Genomic DNA, 27623 nt, shown 5'->3' on the forward strand with positions numbered 1-27623 from the left:
CGAATACAACAGGCATTACAACAGCATTTCACCTTACAGTGAAATGCTTACTTACAAGCCCTTAAGCAACAATGCAGTTTTAAGAAATATAAGTGTTAAGTAAAAAATAGATAAGTAAAAAAGGGCAAATAACAAATAATTAACGAGCAGCAGTAAAATAACAATAGCGAGACTATATACAGGGGGGTACCGGTACAGAGTCAATGTGCAGGGGCACAGGTTAGTCGAGGTAGTTGAGGTAATATGTACATGTAGGTAGAGTTAAAGTGACTATGCATAGATAATAAACAGAGAGTAGCAGCAGCGTCAAATTGAGAGGGGGGGGGGGGGACAATGCAAATAGCCTGGGATGCCATTTGATTAGCTGTTCAGGAGTCTTATGGCTTGGGGGGTAGAAGCTGTTAAGAAGCCTGTGACCATTTTTAGGGCTTTCCTCTGACACCACCTGGTATAGAGGTCCTGGATGGCAGGACGCTTGGCCTGGGCCATACGCACTACCCTCTGTAGTGCCTTGCAGTCAGAGGCCGAGCAGTTGCCATGCCAGGCAGTGATGCAACCAGTCAGGATGCTCTCGAGACACCCTCGGAGAGTGGGGTCACGGCCAGGGTCAGCCATTATCAAAGCGACCCTGGAGCAATTAGGGTTGCAGTACCTTGCTCACCTTGTGTATGTGGGTCTTTTTATGTCATCAGCTGAATTAGTAAAAACTCCATACTCTTGTTATGCTGATACTGGTGGTGCATTTATGATTAAAAAGATCCGGTTATTATGCGTATGCTTGCAATCTTGTTGAGCTGAGCTTTGCATTGAAACACTATAACAATTTGTAAATGCAGTGATATTGGCTTTGATCCTGTTGTAGGACAGCCACCAGAGAGATGAACATATGGCTCTAATTTGGATGAAGGTATGCATCTTTATCCAATGAAGGGATCTGAACTGGAATACCATATATACACACGTATAAGTAAAACGATACTGAGATTCATATTTAACTAACATATGTCTCAGATTCACAGTTTGGTATTAGCGTTCAGATATTACTCAGAGAAAGGGACAAACAAGTCTGCAATCCGCAAACCCTCAATAACTCAATACTTCTTCTTTAATATGAAACTGTGTATACTTTACTCACCAGCTCTCCATCTCCCGGGATCGCCACATAGCAGAGATAAGACAGATCCAACATCATTTAATAATCTCCATGCATCTCCCTCAAGGGAGAACTTACTGCAGAGCCCAGAGGTGCCCTCATATTAGCCTGCAACAGAGCTCTCTCTCTCTCCCTTGCTCATACTCTGTCTCTCTCTCTCTCTCATTAGGACCCCTGAGAGAGAAAGAGCGAGCTGAAATGGCCCTGTCCGGCTGAGCACACTGCTGCTGAGTGCACCCTCAGTCTCAGCCTTCCTCTACCCTGACTCCCCCCTCCCTCTCATCTCTCGTTCTCACCACGAGAGCCGTGTTTTTTAGTGTGGGGGGGGTGTATCAATAGTCTAAAGTGGCTTCCTTTCCTACCCAGTTCATTCACCTCCCCCTTATGATACCAATGAAAGGAGATTGGGAAAGGAGATAAGGAGAGAGGACTATTTGGACACAACCTGATCTCCCATCTCTAAGATCTCAAACTCCTTGTCCTCATTTTGAAACCCCCCTTTTTAAATATTCAGTCTCTCTGACTGTGAAGTCTAATTAGTAGTGGGAAATGGGGGAATGACTTCCGAATATTCTGACACCCTATACTAAAATTCTTACTAGATAATTGGTAGCTGTAGAATCAAGTGTGATGAAAACTTGCATGCAGTATCTACATTCCAATTGAGTTCTACTGGATGAAACATATTTGTCCAAGAGTGATTATTGTTTAATTTTGATAAGACCATTATTAAAGAGTTTTTGTTCAAATAAAGACATATTCAGATTTAGAGATGACATGTAGGATAGGAAAGTAGCAGAGCTGCATGTCACCACAAGTGACCTACAGAAATAAGACTTCAGATGTTACTCTTCGGTTTTACCAGAGGGGGGTGCTCAGTTCCCACACACAAATGCACTCGCACACGCACACAAAATAGTCAAGACATAAACAACTTGTAAAGTAACAAACTGAGATGAAGGGGAAACCCCTCCATTTATTAAAGTCATATTTATTGACGCACACCAAAAACGTGGAATGTGGCTGGTGTGGGAAAAAGCAAATCTCTGTAGGTGCTGTAGGGGGTGCTATATTTAAAGATGGAATCCGCATCAGGGAAACAGCGCCACTGTTCGCCCCGGCACCTTTGTTATTGTTTTTGTTTTGTGGATGAAACGGAGGTGAGAGCTTCGAACAGAGTGCAACATTTTTTTGCAGCACATATTCTGCTGTTCTAACGTGCGTGCAATGTCTGAGAGGGGAAAAAAAGTGTTCCTTGTTGTAATATCCCAAACAGACTTGGGCAGTAACTGCTATTAATAACTGGTTACCAACATAATTAGAAGAGTAAACAAGTATTTTTGCGTCATACCCGTGGCATATTGTCTGATATACTCATGGCTGAAATACTGTTTCAGCCAATCAGCATCCAGGAATCAAACTCTATAAACTCTACCCGGGTTTATAATTGTCTTCATCCCACGGTCAATACTGTGCTGTACTTCATTGGCACAGTCACACATTACATAAGTGTAATCAAACAAAGCGATGATTCATTCAGTCCATTCTTAATACAGAGACTATAGGGGAGTGTTAATGTGCTTTTGTGCTCAATATAGGCAGGGCTTACTTGGTCTGTGTTCAACTGGTAAAACCGTTTTAAAATACAGATTACTCCACAGAAATGTGTGAAAAGGAGCCATTGAACGCCACCGTCAAGAAATGTAAAAACATATTATTCAAAAAGTATACAATGTATTCCATGTGGCTGAGTTGTTCTTGAGATAGAATCACACAAAAACAGTGAAACTCTCTAAACTCTACTGTAACTTGATTGAAATGTGAAGAACCCTTTGCTTTATGAAAGTCACGTTACAGCTTTACTACAGCAGTAATACGAAAGAAAACAGCAGGTGTAGTGCCTTTGATTTCTTATATGTCTCAATCCATCAATGTGATTGGCTAGGTGTCAAAACCAGGCTGTCTGCATATCTCAGGTCCACAATAGACTACTGAGCTAAAGCCTAGGTGTTAATGCTGGGAGCTAAAACAAGTCTTCAGGTGGTTCACCAAACCACCTGCGCTCCACAAATATATTGTTGAGAATAGTCTTTAACTACATTTGCTGTACTGTAGAATGGTAATAGGTTTCCAAAAAACTTGTCAGAGTGTTAGAGTGCAAAACATCAACGTCTACATTCTGAAAAAATAACACGTTTCTGTCATTAAACCAAAAAAGAAATTGTGAGAGGGTCATGCACATTATTCACATTCCCTTGAGCCATGTACAACAATAGAAAACAAACATGGTATACATATGTTATGAACAAGAACTATAACAAGTGATCCAAACAGACTCCTCTGTGTGACATAGAACACACACAACACACAGGTAAACACAACATGCCGGTAGAACATCCCTGTGTGTTTTCTCAACCCCATGGTTCTGATAGTGCCACTCGTCTTCACACGTTGATGTCAACCGGCCTGTTCCGCCGCTCTCCCAACTGGAGAGTCTGGAGGTTTCCCCTCTTTCTGACTTTGGAACTAGCGTGGGACTCTGAGGCAGTAAGGGAGAGAAAGAGACGGAAAGAGAGAAGGTTGAGAAAGAGCATAGAGACAACAGAAGAGAGGGAGAAAGAAAGAAAGACAGAGAGTGGCAGAAAGACAGGAGCAGAGAGAGGGTGAGTGAGAGGAAAGGGGAAAGCGAGACAGAGGAAGAGTTAGACAGTCAGAGACAAAGAGAAAGAAAGAGTGACATGTGGGTATGGAGATATTCTGTCAGACGGAGTGTAAAACCTCGTCCCCATGCTATTGCACACAGCACAAATACGCCTGGGATACCAATGATTCAAAGTTGGCCTTAGTGGGAGTGACCATAGAATTCTATAGGAGTGACCATACTGAGTAAAGTATTAGTCATCATTTAATTTGAGCGAATCACACGACTGCGAGGCGTGACTCCGAATGGAGGCAAGACACGTATGGAAGACACGTACGAGAGAGGGTTAGGTGGAAGGTGCTGTGTGAGATGATTGGTTGGTAGATTAAGCCAATGCCTATGCGCTAGGAGTTTCTCCTGGCCTTTCTATTTGCTAACAAAAGCCAAGTTTGACGCTTTGGTCCACCAGACTCTTCGTGCATTAAGGCGGAAGTGTCTGGGAACAAGATTAGACAGAGTGTGGTGTAGACTCCTGTCTGCAGCTCTGTGTTGGTTGCTAGGTAACAGCAGTTCTTATAGTCCTCTCCAGGTGGTAGCTAGGTTACACCATTTCACAGTAATCTGTGGATGGTTTCTAGGATACACCAGATAACAGCGTCCACTTTCTGTTGGTTGCTAGGTTACACCAGATAACAGTGTTCTCTTCCTGTTAGAGCTAGGTTACATCGGCTTGCAGAGCCCCCTCCGTGCTGGGTGCTATGGTTACACCAGTTCGTCCAGTAGTGTTCCTATGCTGTGGCGCTGTTCTGGGGGTCCTGCGATAAGTTTGTTACACATGGGGCACACACAGCGCACTTCCAGCCATTTCACCAGACACCTGAGAAACACACCGAAATTGTATAATTTGTTAAACATTACAAGTAATTCTAATTGTTGACATCACAAAGGATACATCTGCAAAAGTCAGTACAACTGACGACATCACAAAGGATACATATATAATATTGAGTATAATTGATGACATCACAGAGCAACCTGGTTCCATTTTATATTATTCTGTATGTAAATCCGACACACTCAATTTAGTATGATAAGTATTCATTTGTGGACGTCCATCACGTATTTCGGATGAATTACAATTTGTATTATATGTTACGAAACTTGCAAAACTTACTATATGCAAAACTTACTATATGTTACACATTTGCAAGACGTATGATATGTTTACAAATTCTAGCTAGGTGACTAAAGTTAGCTATCTGGCTAATGTTAGCTAGGCTAGGGGTTAGGGGTTAGGAGTTAGGGTTAAGGTTACGGTTAAGTTTAGGAGTTAGAGTTAAGGTTAGGGGAAGTGTTAGCTAAAAGGGTTATGTTAGGGTTAGGGGAAGGGTTAGCTAACATGCTAAGTAGTTGCAAAGTAGCTAAAAAGTAGTAAGTAGTTGAAAAGTTGCTAATTAGCTAAAAAGTTGTCCGTAATGAGTTTCAAATTTGCAACCTTTGGGTTGCTAGACGTTCAAAGTATAATCTCCCCCATCCAACGACCGTACGTTCGTTTTTGCCTTAAGTAACCATCTGTCTTATGTACCATACTAAACGTAACATATCATACTAATTTGAGTGTCCCGGATTTATATTTACTATGTTATGTCTAGTCTATTAGACCAGGCTGCACACAGGGTGCACCTGTAAAATTCAGTCTAATGGATGACATCACAAAGGGTGCATTTGAAAAATTATGTGTAATTAATTACATCACAAAGGGAATCCCAGAGAAAGAGAGAATATCTGAGAAATAAAAACAATGTTTCACATCAAAGGGCTTGAAATGGGATACACTAAAGCAGGGATGGGCAACTTTGACGGCGGTGGGGGCCACAAAATATCTGAACTTATTATGAGGGGCCGCAATTGCTCGCTGATTTGCGTACCCACATCATCATTTTTATGATATCTGAGTGAGACTGACAAACAAAAATTAATGCGGGCCCCCCAGCCGGTAATTCGACCATGATAACAAGTTCAAATACCTGGCCGCTAAACTAACTTAGCAATCAAAAAAATGTTAGCTGATATGGGCTAATTGACTGACTGTCAGTGACTGACATAAGAAGAGAAAAACTGCTGATGCACAACCAAATTTCACCTTGTGTATTCTACTATTCTAACTCACAACAGTATGTTGAGACTGACTGAGTTCCAAATTTTAGGGAAATTGATCCGAGGGACCTCCAAAAAGGGGCGGGCCGCCAGTTGCCCATCCCTGCCCTAAAGCAATCATTACCAGAGATACCTGTCTAGTCAGGCAAGTACTGTCTTCCTGTGACCTGGAAACATTTAATAACTGTTGGTATGTCAGTGGATTCACTCCATTCAAAACCCACAAGAGCTGTGTGCTGACTGTAGAAATGAATGGATGTTGACCTCCTGCCTCCCAATTTGGTACTCACTTCCTGTGAAAGGCATGTTGGCATGGCAACACACCCAGCTCGTCTTTGACTTTGAAGTCTTCCAGGCAGACAGCACACGTCTGCTGTGAGAGTGACACGGACAGAGGAGAGAAGAGACAGGATAGGACAGGTTTAGAAAGCAAGAGAGAGAGAACAAGAGAACGAGGGGCAGAGAGTGGCGCAAGGGAAGAAAGAGGAGACAGAAAAAAGGGTAGGCAGAAAGAGAGAGCGAGATAGAATAAAGGGTGAGAGAAGAGAGGTGGAGAGGTTGAGGTGGCATCAGATATATGTTTGATTATGTCCCTCTATTAAGATTTAGACAAACCTCATCATACCTATTCACAATCAATAGCATAAGGTGGATATAGTATTCTTACCCCATAGAGATTCAACTTCTTAGGATCTCCTTTTAAAACAACCTCTCTGTAGCCAAACCTCTCACCCTGGGCTTGGTGTCGTAGTTTACTGTGGGTGAACAAACACACAAAGACCAACCATTTAGAGATGGTCTACTGTATATCATTAGCAATAATATTTTGTACAAGCATTCCCAGTCCCCTAGAGACACAGAACTCAAATCAATCACTGTTCTTTTATTGGTGCTTTTATTGGTTGGAGCAGCAAAGGTTCAATCCCACCAGTCGAAAATTAATTACACTGGTTTCCATTTCAAATGATGGGCTCCCGAGTGGCACAGCGGTCCAAGGCACTGCATCTCAGTGCTAGAGGCATCACTACAGCCCTGGTTCGATTCCAGGCTGTATCACAACCGGCCATGATTGGGAGTCCCATAGGGCGGCGCACAATTGGCCCAGCGTCGTCCGGGTTAGGTTTTGGCCGGGGTAGGCAGTCCTTGTAAATAAGAATTTGTTGTTAACTGACTTGCCTAGTTAAATCAAGGTTAAATAAATACAAATTAAATCTCTGAATATAGCATTAAGGCCTTTCCATCCCACCTAAGGACAACTCCCAATTGAAACACTGGCCCATGCATCCTGTGGTTTGACTTTGTGGCTTTACACTCTAGCCATGGCTTTACACTTTAGCCATGAAGGTAAATTAGGTCCTAAGAAATATCTAAGACCCCTCATGCACCCTTTCCCCCAGTTCACTACATTATTTTAGTCCTGGGATATATAACTCCATGCATATAGAGCAAGTATCCTCACATTGTTGTATATGGCGCAATGTTAGCAGTAATCAACAATAACAATAAACTGATCAAAACAACTGCTGTAGTGTTTTGCTGGGCTGTTTACATGCAGGCACGTGTACCAGTGTAAAAAACACAGCCATGGCAAGGATCCACAAAATAACCATCATAACAGACACAGTTAACTAAATGGTAAAGATCTGAGTTGGAAAAAGTGTCTGTGTGTGTGGTAAACAATTTGGCTTTGACAATGTGATCCGTTAGCTACAGGTAAATATTTACATGGCCATACAGAGAATCACATACCCAATCAGAATTCTTATGAGTTCAAATTCAAAATGGCAGTTAAGTAACAGTCTTTTCTCTCACACTTTCTCAAAAAGTATTAACACAGTTTTCAGAGCAATATCAAAATTTCTCTATTGACTACCCTCTCTCCCTCCCTTTCTCCTCTGGTGTGTAGAACTACGAACTACACTGAACAAAAATATAAACGCAACATGTAAAGTGTTAGTCCCATGTTTCATGAGCTGAAATAAAAGATCCCAGAATTTTCCAAAAAGCTTATTTCTCTCAAATGTTGTGCACAAATATACTTTAGTCTTCCACCATAAAACAATACAGAAAATATAATACCGTTATGTTGAACCCTGCTCCCCTTGCTCCAGTGACGTCTTTCCTTACACTGTGGCAGGCAGCTTCCTGCCGCCTTATTTCCTGTCCTTCGGACACAATCATCCCCTCGGCTTACAAATCAGGGAGTTCATTGTCAACAGAAGAAAAGGTCACTCTCTCTCTCTCTCCTCACCCCTGTATTCACTTGGTGACCTTGTCACCGCTCTCTCTCTCTCTCTCTTCTTCTCTCTCTCTATGAAAAGGTATCACAGAGGTGAGCACGTGGACCACTCTGTGCAGCTGCATCATGTCTGTGTACATGTCTGGCCTCCCACTCTTACCCCCATCTGCTGTTTGCTTCCAACAGGCTTTCTGACCCACTATTCTATTCTGATCTAGTCTATTCCCCTCTGTACAAAGTTCACCTGATGAAGTAGCAGCAGAAGATGAGGCTGAGGATGAAGACAAAGATGCCTGTTCCAAAGATGACCATGTAGATGTTGAGGGGCAGGTCCTGGAAGGTTATGGGAGGCATGGTGCACGACTTGTCGGAGTAGACCAGGCCCAGACCACAGAAGCACCCTACACAGGGGGTGGGAACAGGGTTGAGAACATGGAAGCACTTTCAGCACAGTCACAGTGAAAAGGATTACGAGGCGACATGTACAGTGCCAAGAGTTCAGAGGCATGTCGAAGAGGGAATAAATGCAGGGTTTAGACTACCTACGCACACACAACTGGGAAGAACCTGCCATCCCAGCTAAGGGTCAGGGTTGCCAGTGCTGCAGCTGTGTCCGCCTCTGATACAAGTCAAGCAGAGAAACTACAGATACACACAGAGAGAGAGAGAGAGAGAGAGAGAGAGAGAGAGAGAGAGAGAGAGAGAGAGAGAGAGAGAGAGAGAGAGAGAGAGAGAGAGATACAAATATATATATAAATATAAATATAAATATACAGACAACAAATTCCAATTGGCTATACTAAAACTCTTTAACATCGTCCTTAGCTCTGGCATCTTCCCCAATATTTGGAACCAAGGACTGATCACCCCGATCCACAAAAGTGGAGACAAATTTGACCCCAATAACTACCGTGGAATATGCGTCAACAGTAACCTTGGGAAAATCCTCTGCATTATCATTAACAGCAGACTCGTACATTTCCTCAATGAAAACAATGTACTGAGCAAATGTCAAATTGGCTTTTTACCAAATTACCGTACAACAGACCATGTATTCACCCTACACACCCTAATTGACAACCAAACAAACCAAAACAAAGGCAAAGTCTTCTCATGCTTTGTTGATTTCAAAAAAGCCTTCGACTCAATTTGGCATGAGGGTCTATAACATACGACATTATAAAATCCATGTACACAAACAACAAGTGTGCGGTTAAAATTGGCAAAAAACACACACATTTCTTCACACAGGGTCGTGGGGTGAGACAGGGATGCAGCTTAAGCCCCACCCTCTTCAACATATATATCAACGAATTGGCGCGGGCACTAGAACAGTCTGCAGCACCCGGTCTCACCCTACTAGAATCCGAAGTCAAATGTCTACTGTTTGCTGATGATCTGGTGCTTCTGTCACCAACCAAGGAGGGCCTACAGCAGCACCTAGATCTTCTGCACAGATTCTGTCAGACCTGGGCCCTGACAGTAAATCTCAGTAAGACCAAAATAATGGTGTTCCAAAAAAGGTCCAGTCACCAGGACCACAAATTCCATCTAGACACCGTTGCCCTAGAGCACACAAAAAACTATACATACCTCGGCCTAAACATCAGCACCACAGGTAACTTCCACAAAGCTGTGAACGATCTGAGAGACAAGGCAAGAAGGGCCTTCTATGCCATCAAAAGGAACATAAATTTCAACATACCAATTAGGATCTGGCTAAAAATACTTGAATCAGTCATAGAGCCCATTGCCCTTTATGGTTGTGAGGTCTGGGGTCCGCTCACCAACCAAGATTTCACAAAATGGGACAAACACCAAATTGAGACTCTGCATGCAGAATTCTGCAAAAATATCCTCCGTGTACAACGTAGAACACCAAATAATGCATGCAGAGCAGAATTAGGCCGATACCCACTAATTATCAAAATCCAGAAAAGAGCCGTTAAATTCTACAACCACCTAAAAGGAAGCGATTCCCAAACCTTCCATAACAAAGCCATCACCTACAGAGAGATGAACCTGGAGAAGAGTCCCCTAAGCAAGCTGGTCCTAGGGCTCTGTTCACAAACACAAACACACCCCACAGAGCCCCAGGACAACAGCACAATTAGACCCAACCAAATCATGAGAAAACAAAAAGATAATTACTTGACACATTGGAAAGAATTAACAAAAAAACAGAGCAAACTAGAATGCTATTTGGCCCTAAACAGAGAGTACACAGTGGCAGAATACCTGACCACTGTGACTGACCCAAACTTAAGGAAAGCTTTGACTATGTACAGACTCAGTGAGCATAGCCTTGCTATTGAGAAAGGCCGCCGTAGGCAGACATGGCTCTCAAGAGAAGACAGGCTATGTGCACACTGCCCACAAAATGAGGTGGAAACTGAGCTGCACTTCCTAACCTCCTGCCCAATGTATGACCATATTAGAGAGACATATTTCCCTCAGATTACACAGATCCACAAAGAATTTGAAAACAAATCCAATTTTGATAAACTCCCATATCTACTGGGAGAAATTCCACAGTGTGCCATCACAGCAGCAAGATTTGTGACCTGTTGCCACAAGAAAAGGGCAACCAGTGAAGAACAAACACCATTGTAAATACAACCCATATTTATGCTTATTTATTTTAACTTGTGTGCTTTAACCATTTGTACATTGTTACAACACTGTATATATATAATATAACACTTGTAATGTCTTTATTGTTTTGAAACTTCTGTATGTGTAATGTTTACTGTTAATTTGTATTGTTTATTTCACTTTTGTATAATATCTACCTCACTTGCTTTGGCAATGTTAACACATGTTTCCCATGCCAATAAAGCCCCTTGAATTGAATTGAGAGAGAGGGAGAGAGAGAGAGAGAGAGAGAGAGAGAGAGAGAGAGAGAGAGAGAGAGAGAGAGACAAACACACAGGCTGTCTCTCAAATAAATTACAATGAAATACATCATGGCTAAAACGTGACAGTTTCCAGACATCTCCGCTCCAAGATAATGGTACAGTAGACCTTGAGCTGTTCCATTCCCAGACTGAAACAAGGTTTTTCTACTAAGTTTTTATTGGAGGTAAAGTTAAGAGACTTGCTACATAACTACATAGATAATACACAACACAGTGGTATCTAGGCAACTGGTCTATATTATACAAGGCATAACCTGATGTCTAAGACTCACAATAGGACATTTGATAAAACAGAGAACAGAAGAGATAATGTCATTGATAAACAGGCAATTTAAGCTGCTCAATTAATTAAAATTCCTTTCTTGTTTTGCCATAAAATAAACCATGTTAATAAGTGAATATACAATCTGACTATCTGATTTATCAACAATGAAAAATGAGTCTGGGCACACTTAGAATGTCAAGAGGATGAAGGAAGATATGAATTTGCTCAAAACAAATGAGGATGTAGTGCTCTGGCCTTTCCCCCTTAATTGCTACAGTGACGTTTCCTTTAACAGAAACACAAAGACCTTTACAATGCCCCCATTCCTCACAATAACCCCTCACTACTTACACACCTACTCGTCAAAGACACACATCTACATAGAAATAAGAGTCATGAGAATTTCTTTATTATATTTTTATGCACATTTTCTCACCAATTAAATCCATGCAGAGAAGGTTGGTCCACCCATGTGTGTGTGTGTGTGTGTGTTCTCTGCAGCTTCTCAAGTGTGTGTTGTATGTAGTATTCAAGCCAGTCGATGACCAGCTCAAAAGGTAGCGGGGTGAGAGGTGGGGAAGTTAGACAGGAGGAAGGGGAAGACAGGAGTAACTGTGGGGGAGAGAGGAAGGTTGACCATGGAGAATGAATAAGACACGGACAGGCTGACAGAGAGGTCTTTGTGTGAGCCAGGTCACATGACCCCTGTCTGTAAGTCTGAACTAGAGCCACTTCAATTCACATCACGCAATAGGTAAATATTCATTCAGCCTAATTGTGTGCAGAATCAGTTTTAGCAGTTTAATTAATCAGGGATTTCATTTTGTTCCTTGAATTGGATTAATTGACCTCTGATATTTAGAATAACTCTTCAACGAAAGAATACAACAATGAAATCTCTCTCTCTACCCCCCTCTCTCTCTCTCTCATAGTACTTCCATGGATTGGAATCAATATCCATGCCTCTTGGCTTCATTTACTCAGAATGAGAGGCGATCCTTCATTTACTGAAAGGTTTGGTGTTTCAGGATTATTTTCTCCAGTCAGATTACTCGACTCAGCTGGAAGCAATCAATAGCAGACACTGTGATGTCTGTCTAATCCTCCACACACACCACACACTCCCTTACTCACTCACTCGTACACCAGCTCCAGTATCTCCTCTACAGCTGAATTCTAGGTGGACTAGGCTTAGTGTCGTGAACGAGACCATGTTGATCGTCTTTGTTTCTGGTTAGTCTCGTGACAACGTTTCTGTGTAGTCATAGCAGTCTCATCGTGTGTGGACATGTCAAAGGAGAGTGGAGAATGTTAGGGAACAGTAAGAAACTGGAGAGATAGTTATAGGTTGCTCTAGTTCTGAACAGACACAAAGTGACTCATCCAGCCGTTGTACATTACATCTCTATGAATAATGATGACACACACACATTACTAACAGAGAATGAGAGGATATATCATTAGTGTGTGTGTGTGTGGAGAGAGAAAGCTGTGAATACAGGGCTACGGTCTTATTCCTCTGTTTAGGGAATGTATATTAGAAATGGCCCTCTGTGTGTGTGTGTGTGTGTGTGTATAATCAGAGGTTGCTTCATGAAGGGCGGGGTGGGGGAGTAAAGAGAGAGAAAGAGAGGGACGGAGAGAGATAAAGCTCTAAACAGATAGTGTTCTTGTCTGTGTATTCATATCTGTTCACAGTTGATAACATCACTTGTGCCTCCTCCGCAGACTTGAATGTGGGTCATATATGAATGCCTCTCTCTCTGTGTGTGTGTGTGTGTGAGTCTGTGTGCGTACACACTAGCTAAATTACTGTTTCATGAGAGGAGCCCCCCATGACCAATGACCTATTTTGCCACTCGCCAGAGGCACCCCATTGCCATGGCACCAGAGCCAGCGGATGCAGAGAGAACTCTGCTTTAACAGTCTCATTCTAAAACTGTCCCCCTGCTCCAACAGAACTTCTCCTCTATTCTAACATTATAAATCTAGAACTGTGCCCTAGTTGGCACTAATGTCCTCATTCTGAACTGAGCGGATTTCTCAATGAGCCATAAGTGTGCAAGACACCATTAACATTTTCATAAACGGCAAAAGCTTGGGTGCTGGGTGGTAATGACTTTTGTACATTTCATGAGAGGTTAAAGAACTACACTGACACAAAGTCTGTACTGCTGCCTCCTACAATCAAAGCTTCAATCCAAATATTAATCAGCTCATATGGACACAAGCACTCGTCTGTGCTGCTGGTTTTCAAGACAAATAAACGGACGACAACAAACACCAATAACCAAAACGCAGGTCAGTCTGTGTAGAGGAAATGTTAGACACTATACAGACACAAGCATAGACACATGGTGGATGTCAAAGTTCCATCCTCTGGACCTGCTCTTAGAAATCTTCCGATCATAACTATTCTCATTTATGGGGCATGTTAGAATTTCTATACCAGCTGTATACAGCCACTGATGGTGAATACTAGTAGCTACGTGTAATGGTATCAGTCAATTTAATAGCATATGTTTTTTCTGTATCCTATCGTTCCTGGTCGTATGTAACATGTTGTGCACAGATGCATTTTAGGCCTGTTGTTGTATGCAATTCTAATCTCCTGACCTACAGAATGAGGATACACTTTGCCAGTCTGTTTCCACTTCCAGCTCTTTTGTCATTGTCATGATATTATGGCTCTGGAGATCCAGTACTAGTCTGGATGATACCGAACTCAACATCCTCTGACTTCTCTCTTGCCGTGCACCCTGTGTGTCACGTCAGCCAGGCTAATACAATACCTCTTACTGTATAGGGTCCTGAAGAGAGGCCTTAACTGGAGCTCTTACTGAGTGTGGAACTTCGCCTCCAGGAATTCAATCAGTAAATGTCACGAAAAGTCATGGCAAGTCCATGGGAAACAACTCTGATATTGTCAGGAGTGTTTGGCATGATATTCAGAGCAGACCAAACGAGCCTAGTGTGCACCCTGATGGAGCCTTTACATAAGAATCAAGTAAAAAAAAAAAAAATACATCTATTTTAAAATGGTCAACTAGGCATGACATTCAGTCCAAGTCAAATCAGAATAACATGTGCACACTAATATATAGTTATATATTTTTTTAAATAAATGATCAAATTAGAAAGCTAATTTTATGGAAAACATTTACAAATACTTGAACTAGCCAAACACTGGATGGACCAGTGAGTCTGAATAAAAGGTGTGAATTCCAAGCATCTTCATTCTCCAACCAAACCACTTTGAATTTCACCACAGTTAATTCTTAAAAGATCAAGGAGATTACCTGAAAGTTGCAGTAATGTGGCAAGGATCATGAACAAACAAGCAAACAGCATTAATAAGAAAGCAATTAGATTACATGACAAATAATAAAGGGGTTAATTATTGAAAAAGCAATAGCATGTCAAACCCAACTTGAGTGGCCCCCTAAGAGCTTTAGTCGATAGCAAGTGCACTGCATAAATATAATATGAGTGTGTGAATAAATAATTGATTGATAGATTAAACATGTAAAATGACTACCAGTTTAGAGCTGCAATATGTAACCTTTTGTGGGACCTGACCAAATTCACATAGAATTATGAGTTATAGATCAGTCATTCCAATGGAGGCTCCTCAGAGAAGGAATTGGAGGACCATCCCCCTCAGTGAATTTCATAAACATTTTAATTGTAAAACATTAAAAAAATATACTAAATATAATCACCACCAAATAATTGATTAAAACACACTATTTTGCAAAGAAGGTCTTCAGTAGCCTCAACAGCACTCTGTAGGGTTGCGCCATGGTGTAGCCAGAGGACAGCTAGATTCTGTCCTCCTCTGGATACATTGACTTCAATACACCCCCCTTCCATAGACTTACACAGTAACTTCCGGAGGACCTCCTCCAACCTATCAGAGCTCTTTCAGCATAAACTGACATGTTGTCTACCCAATCAAAGTTTCAGAGAATTAATCTAGTACTGAAAGCATAAACTACAGCTAGCTAGCACTGTAGTGTATACAATGTGGTGAGTAGTTGACTCAGAGAAAGACAATAGTTGAACAGCTTTAAACAAACACATTTATTACAAAATTGAGAAACAAGAAAGTCATTTTTTTTTAAACTTTCACTTACTTAGCTAGCAAATGCAGCTAGCTAGTTTAGCCTATTGAAACACCCTGCTCAAATAGATGGATGCTATGTTAGCTAGCTAGCTGCCTATGACTTTCCAACACAACACTGGAACTCTTCCAAGTCAAGGTAAGCTAATGTATTGCCACCGGGGCCCGCTGGTGTAACTGCTTATTGACTGTATACTAACGTTACTGCAAGATTGTAGCAGGTTTACTAACATGTCAGTTATATTAGCTATGCTGACTATGATGTTACTTTAGCAAATATGGTGACAATGATGTAGGCTGTGTGTAGCGGTTTGGCTTGAAACATTTTTTTTGCCTGGTCACATACAGCTGATGTGTTGTGCATCAAAGTCCACCAGTGAAAGGAAGAGGTGAGAGGGGGAGAGTGCATAGATGCGACAAGGAATACAACATGGCTGCTATGAAAGTGAACTGTGTTTACGCTTGATCAGGGGTGTATTCATTCCGCCGATTCTATAAAAAAAAAAAAAATTCAACAGAAGCAAACGGAACAAAACAGGGATAAACATACCTGAATTTGTCCAATAAAAACTTGTTTGCAACTGTTGGACTAATGATTACACCCTATATCAGCTAGATGCAGGCAATAGTGTGCAAGGTGGTATTGAATGTCACGGTTTGTCCATGCGTCACTGTGTGTGACCTCAAATTTGTCTGTCGACCTGTGTGCACCTACATTGTAAACTTTCATGTAGTAGCCTAAACCTATCGCTGTTATATTGAACTGGGCACCTACATTGTAAACTTTCATGTAGTAGCCTAAACCTATCGCTGTTATATTGAACTGGGCGAATGGAATATGAATGAGAGTCATCCAATATGCTGTAATAGAAATAAGGCCATGCTCATGAAAAGAAAAATCATCCTCCCTCATCTTAAATGGCACTGACCGCCACTGTGTCATTCTCATGGAAAGCAAGTCTAAGAAGCAGTAGATCTGTTCTGTGTGCTATTTCTATGCTTTCCATTCTTACATTTCATTTTTGCATCTTTTACTTTCGGTTTTGTTCACCAGCTTCAAACGGCTGACAATACAATATCTTTGGTTATGGAAAATATATTTCATAGCGGTTTAAAATGGTACAATGATTCTCTACACTATACTTGCTTGCTTTTTTAAATAAACTTAAATTAGGTGAACTACAATCAGGAAATGGCGGAGCGATTTCTGCATAGAAATGTTGCATACATGTTGCAATTTAAATGTAACCAATCCTACTGGAAAGCCATAGGATTCCATTGTGACCCAAATAGCCTATTGTGGACCAGGGCTTCAATTACCCTAACTCAATTTCAACAATTTAAAATAGGCTGCTAAAATCATTCCAATCCAGATTACAAGGTTTTGGGACCATGAGGAAGCCTGGGAGTGGGAGGGAAGGGAGAGCACGTCTACACAGTTCCAGGGAACGTAGGCTAATTCAATGTTTTTTTAAACGACAGTGCCTTGTATTACAAAAGAATATTGCAATCTCATTAATTATTGTCAAATCCAAATGTCTACCCCAAATAGAATGCAGTTTATTTTCTGATTTTACAAAATAGTCTAATAAACCCTTGAAATAATTGTGGCATACCTAGGTCTTCGCATTAAACACAGAGTTCGGTCAACATCAGATGCCCAGTGATAGGCTACATAATGAAATTAACGCTCACCGTTACACCACTGAAACGGGTGCATTAATGCACAGGAGGTGGTCCTGGATGAGAATGGATTCGTGTTAAATCAACAAACGGTTTATATTACGAAGTGGCGGTGGGGCCTATCCGTATCTGCAGTTGGCTGTTTTCAAATCACCTTATGATTCGGTATTCAGGCAAAAAGAGACAATTTGAACCTAGATCCAATAAAAAAACACACTATTGCGCTAAATGCCGGCTATCTGTAATGTCGTTGGCGTAAAAAAAAAAAGAAAAGTTAAATGGTGCAACCATTTACGCGGCAGTTCATCATTGAGATGGTATTGTTGCCATCTACGAAAATAAATTCACCCTTCTCCAGTTCAATTAAATAGGTTTACAGTGATTTATCCTTCATGAATTGGATATTTCGCCAAGCGTCTTCAATCTGACACAGCATCTGTGGAGTGGAGAACACTGGATCACTTATTCCGAAACCCCCCCCCCCCGCGATAGACATCAAACGCGATAGACATCAAGATGGTCCAATCGCTACATGCCCTGGTCCGGTTGGGAACCACGGTTGGAACCCCGTCTGTTGGCGTCGTTGTGTTGTGACGGGATCGCAGCAATGTTATAAGATTGTGTGAGAAGGTTGCAATCATAACATTAAGATCAATTACTGCCGACAGCAATCTCATGTCAAAGTAGGCCTACTTCCCATAAGTGAAACAAACCACCATGCAGTGAGTGAAGTTCTGAGGCTAGGGCTTCATACAGCCTACAGGAAAATCAGAATTTCATGTGGTGCAATTATGCAGATAATACAAAAGTGATCATAACAATTTCCATAAACACTTCTAAAACTAAACTCAGCAAAAAAAGAAACATCCTCACTGTCAACTGTGTTTATTTTCAGCAAACTTAACATGTGTAAATATTTGTATGAACATAACAAGATTCAACAACTGAGACATAAACTGAACAAGTTCCACAGACATGTGACTAACAGAAATGGAATAATGTGTCCCTGAACAAAGGGGGGGGGCAAAATCAAAAGTAACAGTCAGTATCTGGTGTGACCACCAGCTGCATTAAGTACTGCAGTGCATCTTCACCTCATGGACTGCAATAGATTTGCCAGTTCTTGCTGTGATATGTTACCACACTCTCACCAAGGCATCTGCAAGTTCCCAGACATTTCTGGGGGGAATGGCCCTAGCCCTCACCCTCCGATCCAACAGGTCCCAGACGTACTCAATGGGATTGAGATCCAGGCTCTTTGCTGGCCATGGCAGAACACTGACATTCCTGTCTCGCAGGAAATCATGCACAGAACGAGCAGTATGGCTGGTGGCATTGTCATGCTGTCAGGATGAGCCTTGCGGAAGGGTACCACATGAGGGAGGAGGATGTCTTCCCTGTAACACACAGCATTGAGATTGCCTCCAATGACAACAAGCTCAGTCCGATGATGCTGTGACACACCTCCCCAGACCATGACGGACCCTCCACCTCCAAATCGATCCCGCTCCAGAGTGCAGGCCTCAGTGTAACGCTCATTCCTTCGACGATAAACGCGAATCCGACCATCACCCCTGGTGGGACAAAACCGTGACTCATCAATGAAGAACACTTTTTGCCAGTACTGTCTGGTCCAGCGACGGTGGGTTTGTGCCCAAAGGCAACGTTGTTGCCGGTGATGTCTGGTGAGGACCTGCCTTACAACAGGCCTATAAGCCCTCAGTCCAGCCTTTCTCAGCCTATTGTGTACAGTCTGAGCACTGATGGAGGGATTGTGCGTTCCTGGTGTATCTCGGGCAGTTGTTGTTGCCATCCAGTACCTGTCCCGCAGGTGTGATGTTCGGATGTACCGATCCTGTGCAGGTGTTGTTACACGTGGTCTGCCACTGCGAGGACGATCAGCTGTCCGTCCTGTCTCCCTGTAGCGCTGTCTTAGGCGTCTCACAGTACGGACATTGCAATATATTGCCCTGGCCACATCTGCAGTCCTCATGCCTCCTTGCAGCATACCTAAGGCGCAGGGACCCTGGGCATCTTTCTTTTTGTGTTTTTCAGAGTCAGTAGAAAAGCCTCTTTAGTGTCCTAAGTTTTCATAACTGTGACCTTAATTGTCTACCGTCTATAAGCTGTTAGTGTCTTAACGACCGTTCCACAGGTGCATGTTCATTAATTGTTTATGGTTCCTTGAACAAGCATGGGAAACAGTGTTTAAACCCTTTACAATGAAGATCTGTGAAGTTATTTGAATTTTTACGAATTATCCTTGAAAGACATGGTCCTGAAAACGGGACGTTTCTTTTTTTGCTGACTTTAGATATGAACATGTCACAGCCTATAATTAGTGCACACTGTAAACTTCTCATAACATCCCATAACATTTAGATTAATGATACAGTTGTGAGGGCAGAACAACAACATGTCAGAAGTAGATCTGCTCTTATCCAGTGAAGTTGCCAGGGTAGGTTGGTGTGAAGTTGTATATGAGCGACATGGCATCTTCCTCAGGCTGGTCGAGTGTGATGCAAATTTCTCCTTCCTTTAACATAGAATAGAACTTTATTGTGCATCAAAAGGCGAAAATGTTGCAATTTACTATACCTCACAAGATAACACTACACTCTCGTGAAATAACATGTGCAATACACTGTATTTGGCTGACTGTAAAGGACACAACGATTCAACTTCATGAGGTGTGATTACCCACCTTCATTGAAGAAGGAGGCCACATGTACAGCGTCTGAGGAGTAGGGGAAGTTTAGGTTGGGGTCCCACTGGAAACGGTTAACCTCAGGATGACACTGGATCCCATAGAATGGGTAAGTCCTCCCAGGAAGAAACACACTCCAAACTCAACACAGGAGCTCACATTACCTTACGACCAACAAGCTCTCCCTGTCTCACGTCAGAATTAGACGTTCATCCATGTTTCTCAAACGTCAAATTTCAAAGTGTTTAAGGTTAAGTTTGGGCACTAACTCTGAAATCTTGAGGTTAGGCATTGACTCCGCATGGTTAAGGTAAGGGTTAAGGTTTGGGATAAGCTTAAAACAAAAATATCAAAAACAACTTTCTATTGCTGGATTCAAACTTGCAACCTTTGGAATCAGAGGCAGATGCTTACGCCCATCCGCCATACACAATGCCCGAGCAAAACCGAAAACTATTTGAAGGTAACAGCGCTCACTGTTGCCCCTAGTGGCAATGATTCGACATCATCTCCCGACGTCCTCAGACATAGATGTAGGTCAAATACTGATTTGTATCACAGGTGACCTGGCTGCTTATGCTCATTCCTTTAGATGTCCTTCCTGGTGAGCCATTAGAGCAATACTGTTATTACACTATTATAAAACTATTATATTGTAATACTAACAATTCATTTGTGCAGCATAGTTCGTACAGATTATGCAGCCCACATTGATTTACATTGCTTTATCTAAAAAAAACTATGTATGATCTGTTAAAGGCCTATTTAAAAAACTGTAGTTGTACTTGTAGTTGATTCCCTTCTATGGTTGAGACAAAGATGGCACCATTCTTAGCCTTGTTTGTGGACAAGAAATGTTGCAGGATCTCATTTTCCTTGAATGTCTGTAAGAAAAGGTGATAAGCAGGGGAGTTGATAGTCAAAACCAGTCGTATTGTATTCAAAAGAGATACTAAGAAAAAGTATTCATTTAAAGTCTGATTACACCTTCATGGTCACTCCATAATGGTGAACATTCTCTGTTAAAGCTTCTTGGGATAATGCCTATCTGACATCACTGGGGAACCCCTTGTACATTCGACTGGAATGGGCTTCTGCGGGGAAAGGGGAACGAAACATTCAAATATATTTTTTGAATTGCAACCATGGGGAGAGAATTCATCAGTCCTCTCGAATCAGCCCAGAAGAAGCATAAATGCACTCTATGAAGATGGAAACTGTTTTGCAATGAGTGTTGGGAGTTGTCAGGGTGTAGTTTATCTCGAGCTTCACTGAGATCCTGGCATAAGACTACTCTTTGTTCTGTCTTGATCAGAAGCATCTCTAAACTTGAAGCTTGTATTCCCTGCCCCCCAGTGGTGGATTTTAAAATGTGCAGTATGTGGAAGTCTTCAGACCAAGTCCCAAACCGTATACCTTGACCTTATCCCTAGCACTTGACTCCCCTATAGAGGTGTGAAAGGACTGGGCCATACCCGTGGTGAGGTTCAGGGGCAGGGCCATCTTCTCAGCTGTGGGTTTGGTCAGCAGGTTCTCTATAGCCATCAGAAAAGTCAACAGCTGCATCCACAGACATGTGCCCCAGATAGGGAAGGAATCTCCAGCCTCATTGGCCTGAAACAGGAGAACACATAGGTCTATTAAAGAGTGTTTGGAGCATGTAAGATGTTTACTGATGGTAAACAGACAGACAATCAAAATGGACAAAGAGGCAAAAAGAGCATTAGACAGACAAGCCAGCTTTGCTTAGCAGCGCCTCTAACACGTAAAAGATCTCTGCCACCCTGGCAAAGTCTGACATCTACAGATTTGATGAACCTCCGATGAACAGCAGGCTGCAGGATAGATCAAAATTATATTTAACCTTTATTTAACCAGGTAGGCCAGTTGAGAACAAGTTCTCATTTACAACTGCGACCTGGAAAGACAAAGCAAAGCAGTGCGACAAAAACAACACAGAGTTACACATGGGATAAACAATCGTACAGTCAATAACACAATAAAAAAATATGTATACAGTGTGTGCAAATGAAGCAAGGAGATAAATAGGCCAATAGTGGCGAAGTAATTACAATTGAGCAATTTACACTGGAGTGATATATGTGCAGATGAGGATGTGCAAGTAGAAATACTGGTGTGCAAAAGAGCAGAAAAACAAATATGGGGATGAGGTAGGTAGTTGGTTGGTTGGATGGGCTATTTACAGATGGGCTGTGTACAGCTGCAGCGATCGGTAAGCTGCTCTGACAGCTGACGCTTAAAGTTAGTGAGGGAGATTTAAGTCTCCAACTTCAGTGATTTTTGCAATTCGTTCCAGTCATTGGCAGCAGAGAACTGGAAGGAACGGTGGCCAAAGGAGGTGTTGGCTTTGGGAATGACCAGTGAAATATACCTGCTGGAGCGCGTGCTACGGGTGGGTGTTGATATGGTGACCAGTGAGCTGAGATAAGGCAGAGCTTTACCTAGCAAATACTTATAGATGACCTGGAGCCAGTGGGTTTGGCAATGAATATGTAGCGAGTACCAGCCAACGAGAGCATACAGGTTGCAGTGGTGGGTAGTATATGGGGCTTTGGTGACAAAATGGCTGGCACTGTGATAGACTGCATCCAATTTGTTGAGTAGAGTGTTGGAGGCTATTTTGTAAATTACATCGCTGAAGTCAAGGATCGGTAGGATAGTCAGTTTTACGAGGGTATGTTTGGCAGCATGAGTGAAGGAGGGTTTGTTGCGAAATAGGAAGCCGATTCTAGATTTAATTTTGGATTGGAGATGCTTAATGTGAGTCTGGAAGGAGAGTTTACAGTCTAGCCAGACACCTAGGTATTTATAGTTGTCCACATATTCTAAGTCGGAACCGTCCAGAGTAATTATGCTAGTCGGGCGGGTGGGTGCGGCAGCGATCGGTTGAAGAGCATGCATTTAGTTTTACTAGCATTTAGGAGCAGTTGGAGGCCCCGGAAGGAGTGTTGTTTGGCGTTGAAGCTCGTTTGGAGGTTTGTTAACAGTGTCCAAAGAAGGGCCAAAAGTATACAGAATGGTGTCGTCTGCATAGAGGTGGATCAAAGAATCATCCGCAGCAAGAGCGACATCATTGATATATAGAGAAAAGAGTCGGCCCGAGAATTGAACCCTGTGGCACCCCCATAGAGACTGCCAGAGGTCCGGAAAACAGGCCCTCCAATTTCACACACTGAACTCTATCTGAGAAGTAGTTAGTGAACCAGGCGAGGCAGTCATTTGAAAAACCAAGGCTGTTGAGTCTGCCGATAAGAATACGGTGATTGACAGAGTCGAAAGCCTTGGCCAAGTCAATGAAGACGGCTGCACAGTACTGTCTTTTATCGATGGCGGTTATGATATCGTTTAGGACCTTGAGCGTGGATGAGGTACACCCGTGACCAGCTCTGAAACCAGATTGCATAGTGGAGAAGGTACAGTGGGATTCGAAATGGTCGGTGATCTGTTTGTTCACTTGGCTTTCGAAGACTTTAGAAAGGCAGGGCAGGATGGGTATAGGTCTGTAACATTTCGGGTCTAGATTGTCTCCCCCTTTGAAGAGGGGGGTGACCGTGGCTGCTTTTCAATCTTTAGGAATCTCAGACGATACGAAAGATCATTCTATATCAGATACATTTGTTTTGCAATCACATAAAAACAAAATACAGTACATTTCTCAATTTCTACATGTTGGAGAGGAGAACAGGCACTGATGGAAAGCTGTAAAGGTTAAGTTTTGAAAAATCACATTTTGGATCAGCCATGCACAGCTACGGGCTGCTAATGTTCAACCAGTTATTTTGATGTAATATTGGTATAGACCTCTTGAGAGACAAAGTTTGGGATACAAAATGGCCGAATTCCTCTTTGTTGTTTCAATGCATATAACTGCATATAACTTTATATTGGGGGAAGTAGAGTGGTGCCTGATGGGCACCACTCTAATTTCCCCTGACTCTGTATACTTCAAATCAAAATAAAATTGTATTGATGGCAACACATATTTTTCAGATGTTATCGTGGGTGTAGCAAAATGCTTATGTTCCTAGCTCCAACAGTACAGTAACACCTAAAAATAGACAACAAAAAAAGGAATGAAGAAATATTAGAACGAGCAATGTCAGAGTACAGAATATAAATATACACTGGTACATTAAGGCCACCTGCTCTTTAAATGACAGACTGACCAGGTGAATCCATGTAAAAGCTATGAACCCTTACTGATGTCACTTGTTAAAATCCACTTCAAATCAGTGTAGATGAATGGGGTGGAGATGGGTTAAAGAAGGATTTGTAAGCCTTGAGACAATTGAGACATGGATTGTGTGTGTGTGCCATTCAGAGGGTGAATGGGCAAGGCAAAATATTTAAGTGCCTTTGAATGGGGTATGGCAGTAGGTGCCAGGTGCACCGGTTTGTGTCAAGAACTGCAATGCTGCTGGATTGTTCAAGCTCAACCGTTTCCTGTGTATATCAAAAATGGTCCACCACACAAAGAACATTCAGCCAACTTGATACAACTGTGGGACGCATTGAAATCAACATGGGCCAGCATCCCTGTGGAACGCTTTCGACACCTTGTAGAGTCCGTGCCGCAAAGAATTGAAGCTGTTCTGAGGGCAAAAGGCAGGGGCTGCAACTCAATATTAGGAAGGTGTTCCTAATGTTTGGTGTACTTAGTATACCCTCAGTGGACTGTTTTTAGGGAGACCCATCTAGTACAGGATACTTTGCCTCCAGAAATTCCTTACATTCTTTGTGGAATTCTACAAGGTGTCGGGAAAAGTTCCACAGGGATGTTGGTCCATGTTGAAGCGATGGCAGATTGGATGGCGGTACATTTATGCTGTGAGCAGTCCTTTCCATCTCATCCCAAAGATGCGCTATTGGGTTGAGGTCTGGGCAATGCGCAGGCCACTCAAGTAAAGTGAACTCGCTGTCATGTTCCAGGCAATGTATAGCTCCCTCCAGTAACCACGAGCACAACCGTTCCTTGATTTTAACTGGCGGCTTTATTCTGTAGATTTAGTCAGAATTATCACCTTCCGTGAGAAATATAAAGTAAATGAAAAATACAGTTAAGCACACTCTTACAACCTTATCTTATGAGTGACTTATTAGCTTGGTATAACGCTGAAGTGCTTACATACATAAACATTTTAGCCGGCGCTATAACAGTATTAGATGAAACACATGAATAAAGGAAAAATACCTCATTGGCTGCTTATTACAGAAGGGAGGAAATCAAACTTCACACTTATTATTCCTGGCATGAATTCACGCTTCATCCTTAATTATTATAACGTTACCATCCTAACATATACGCTTCAAACTTTATGAACTACACCCGATGACATGAAAACTTAGCTAACACAGCGCGGGATTGCCTTCCCTCCAAAAGTGTGTTGCTACAATAAGAATCCCCGTTACAACAGTTATTAGCTACGTAGTTCCGCTTGTCTTATCATTTCCCCGCACAGCGGACACGTAAACAATTCAAACAAAACAACGACATAACCTGTAAGTCTAACTGTCAGTTACACAATGTTTCTCCACTTCTTAATTGTCCAGGGTTGGTGATCGCGTGCCCACTGGAGCCGCTTCTTGTTTTTAGCGGATAGGGGTGGAACCCGATGTGGTTGTCTGCTGCAATACCCGACCCAAGCCCGATGGGCCCCGACATTATACATCAGGTTAGGACCAGGTAGGGCCTGTTCTTTCATCAATAACTAGGGTATGGTCAGGGCTTGGGTATCACTAAATTGTTCATAAACATTTTGAAGCTGAGCCATCTGCTCATGCTCTGCTATGCAGTACAGTCATATCTGACTAAGATCATAACATGGTGTCAAACGAGCTTCAACCTCGTCAAATATAAGACAGGAGAGATTATTTCACAGAAAATAATAAGGTTCCTTGAATTTTGTCGGAATTGAGTGACGAAAAGTAGCTAACAGCTCTCTCGTCTCTTTATTGAGCAGAGCAGCACAAGTGGAGCCAATGCTATGGATACTCACAGACTCAGAGCCGCCATGCAGAGCGCACAGCTCGGTGCTCCTCTCCATTAGCTGCTCCTCTCCAACAGAGGAAGTTATTTTTGATTTCGGTCATTCCAGGTCTTACATTTAGCAGAAGCAAATTGGGCCTGGGTAGGGTAGGGCCTGAACCTCACGGGCATGCCCGTAAAAGGGCTCTAATATGAAGTGGGTAAAACAGTATGTATACATTATTAAAGTGACCAGTTTCAATGACTATGTACATAGGGAAGCAGTCTCTAAGGTGCAGGGCTGAATACCGGGTGGTAGCCAGGTAGTAACAGTGACTAAAGTTCAGGGCAGAGTACAGGTTGTCAGTGATGTGCACGCCGAGGAACTTGAAGCTTTTCACCCTCTTTCATATTTTTACTGACTCCCCTATAAGACAGATTTCTCAGACCTCCAAACCATCATGATGTCTCAGATCTCTAAAGGGAGGTTCAACTGTTCTGCCTTTTGCTATGGAACCCTGACCTGTTCATCAGACGTGTTTTTAACTCTCTCTCTACTGCATCTGCTGTCTCGACCTCTGAATGACCCTGCTGGTCATCTATGATCGTTTGAACATCTTGAAGAATAATCTGGCCTTAATGGCCATGTACTATCTCCACCTGGCACAGCCATCAGAGCCTGGTTTCTCTCCAGGTTTCTGACTTTATAATTATACATATAATAATTATACAGCCAGACAGTGTTAGGAAAATAATAACTTTCTCTGCTGAACTTTGAATAGTGGGAACTATACTGAACAAAACTATAAACACAAAATGCAACAATTTCAAAGATTTTACTTAGTTACATATGAGGAAATCAGACAACTGAAATAAATTCATTAGGCCCTAATCTATAGATTTCACATGACTGGGAATACAGATATGCATCTGTTGGTCACAGATACCTTAAAAGAAATGGGCCTCACAATGGGTCTGAAGATCTCGTCACAGTATTTCTGTGCATTCAAATTGCCATCGATAAAATACAATTGTGTTCGTTGTCCGTAGCTTATGTCTGCCCATACCATAACCTTACCGCCATCGTGGGGCACTCTGTTCACAACATTGTCATCAGCGAACCGCTCACCCACACGACGCCATACTCGTGGTCTGTGGTTGTGAGGCCGGTTGGACGTACTGCCAAATTCTCTAAAATGACGTTGGAGGCTGCTTATGGTAGAGAAATGAACATTAAATTCTCTGGCAACATCTCTGGTGGACATTCCTGCAGTCAGCATGCCAATGGCACGCTCCCTTAAAACATCTGGCCTTTTATTGTCCCCAGCACAAGGCGCACATGTGTAATGATCATGCTGTTTAATCAGCTTCTTGATATGCCATACTTGTCAGGTGGATGGATTATCTTGGCAAATGAGAAATTCTCATTAACAGGGATGTAAACAAATTTGTGCACAAAATTTGAGAGAATTAGAGAGAGAAATAAGCTTTTTGTACATATCTTTGATTTCAGCTCATGAAACACTTTACATGTTGCGTTTATATTTTTGTTTAGTGTAGAATTCAAGTCTCCCACATACCCTATACCAACAATGTTGACAATGTAGAAAGGTTTATGCTCAAATAGAATAAAAGAGAACCTGATATAATCAGAGACTTCTAGGTGTAGTAAGTTTTGCAGAGGCAGCCATACAGTTTGGTGTTGAAGTTGATGAGCTGTCTGAGGGGATCACACCATTGTTGTCCTTCAC

General features: G+C 42.2%; 1 protein-coding gene across 8 annotated transcripts; it reads right to left on the bottom strand.

Annotated features, from left to right (window-relative positions):
• Positions 1 to 1839: 1839 nt before the first annotated feature.
• Positions 1840 to 25411, bottom strand: LOC139576460 (RING finger protein 122). Of its 8 annotated transcripts, XM_071402609.1 has the most exons (9): positions 25099 to 25411; positions 21362 to 21500; positions 19884 to 20980; positions 17192 to 19715; positions 8737 to 8832; positions 8435 to 8591; positions 6619 to 6706; positions 6242 to 6324; positions 1840 to 4671 (listed from the first exon to the last, which is right to left on the bottom strand). In XM_071402609.1, exons 5-9 carry the CDS (start codon positions 8762 to 8764, stop codon positions 4557 to 4559), a joined length of 471 nt encoding a protein of 156 aa, XP_071258710.1. In that variant the 5' UTR covers positions 8765 to 8832; positions 17192 to 19715; positions 19884 to 20980; positions 21362 to 21500; positions 25099 to 25411; the 3' UTR covers positions 1840 to 4556. The 8 variants fall into 8 exon arrangements, with proteins under 8 accessions (XP_071258710.1, XP_071258712.1, XP_071258711.1 ...); XM_071402611.1 differs by lacking the exon at positions 8737 to 8832 and having other exon boundaries at positions 25099 to 25410; XM_071402610.1 differs by lacking the exons at positions 17192 to 19715; positions 19884 to 20980.
• Positions 25412 to 27623: the final 2212 nt, after the last annotated feature.

The sequence above is a fragment of the Salvelinus alpinus genome, chromosome 5 (genome assembly GCF_045679555.1).
Source record: "Salvelinus alpinus chromosome 5, SLU_Salpinus.1, whole genome shotgun sequence".
Lineage (NCBI taxonomy): Eukaryota > Metazoa > Chordata > Actinopteri > Salmoniformes > Salmonidae > Salvelinus > Salvelinus alpinus.

What these genes read in the sequence shown, in the direction of transcription:
- LOC139576460 (XM_071402606.1), bottom strand. Translation starts at nt 21,452, where the DNA reads ATGCAGCTGTTGACTTTTCTGATGGCTATAGAGAACCTGCTGACCAAA. An exon ending in GCCCCTGAACCTCACCACGG is followed by an intron (nt 8,592 to 21,361) that starts GTATGGCCCAGT and finishes CCCCCTGTGTAG; the next exon opens with GGTGCTTCTGTGGTCTGGGC. An exon ending in TTCTGCTGCTACTTCATCAG is followed by an intron (nt 6,707 to 8,434) that starts GTGAACTTTGTA and finishes GTTCACCCACAG; the next exon opens with TAAACTACGACACCAAGCCC.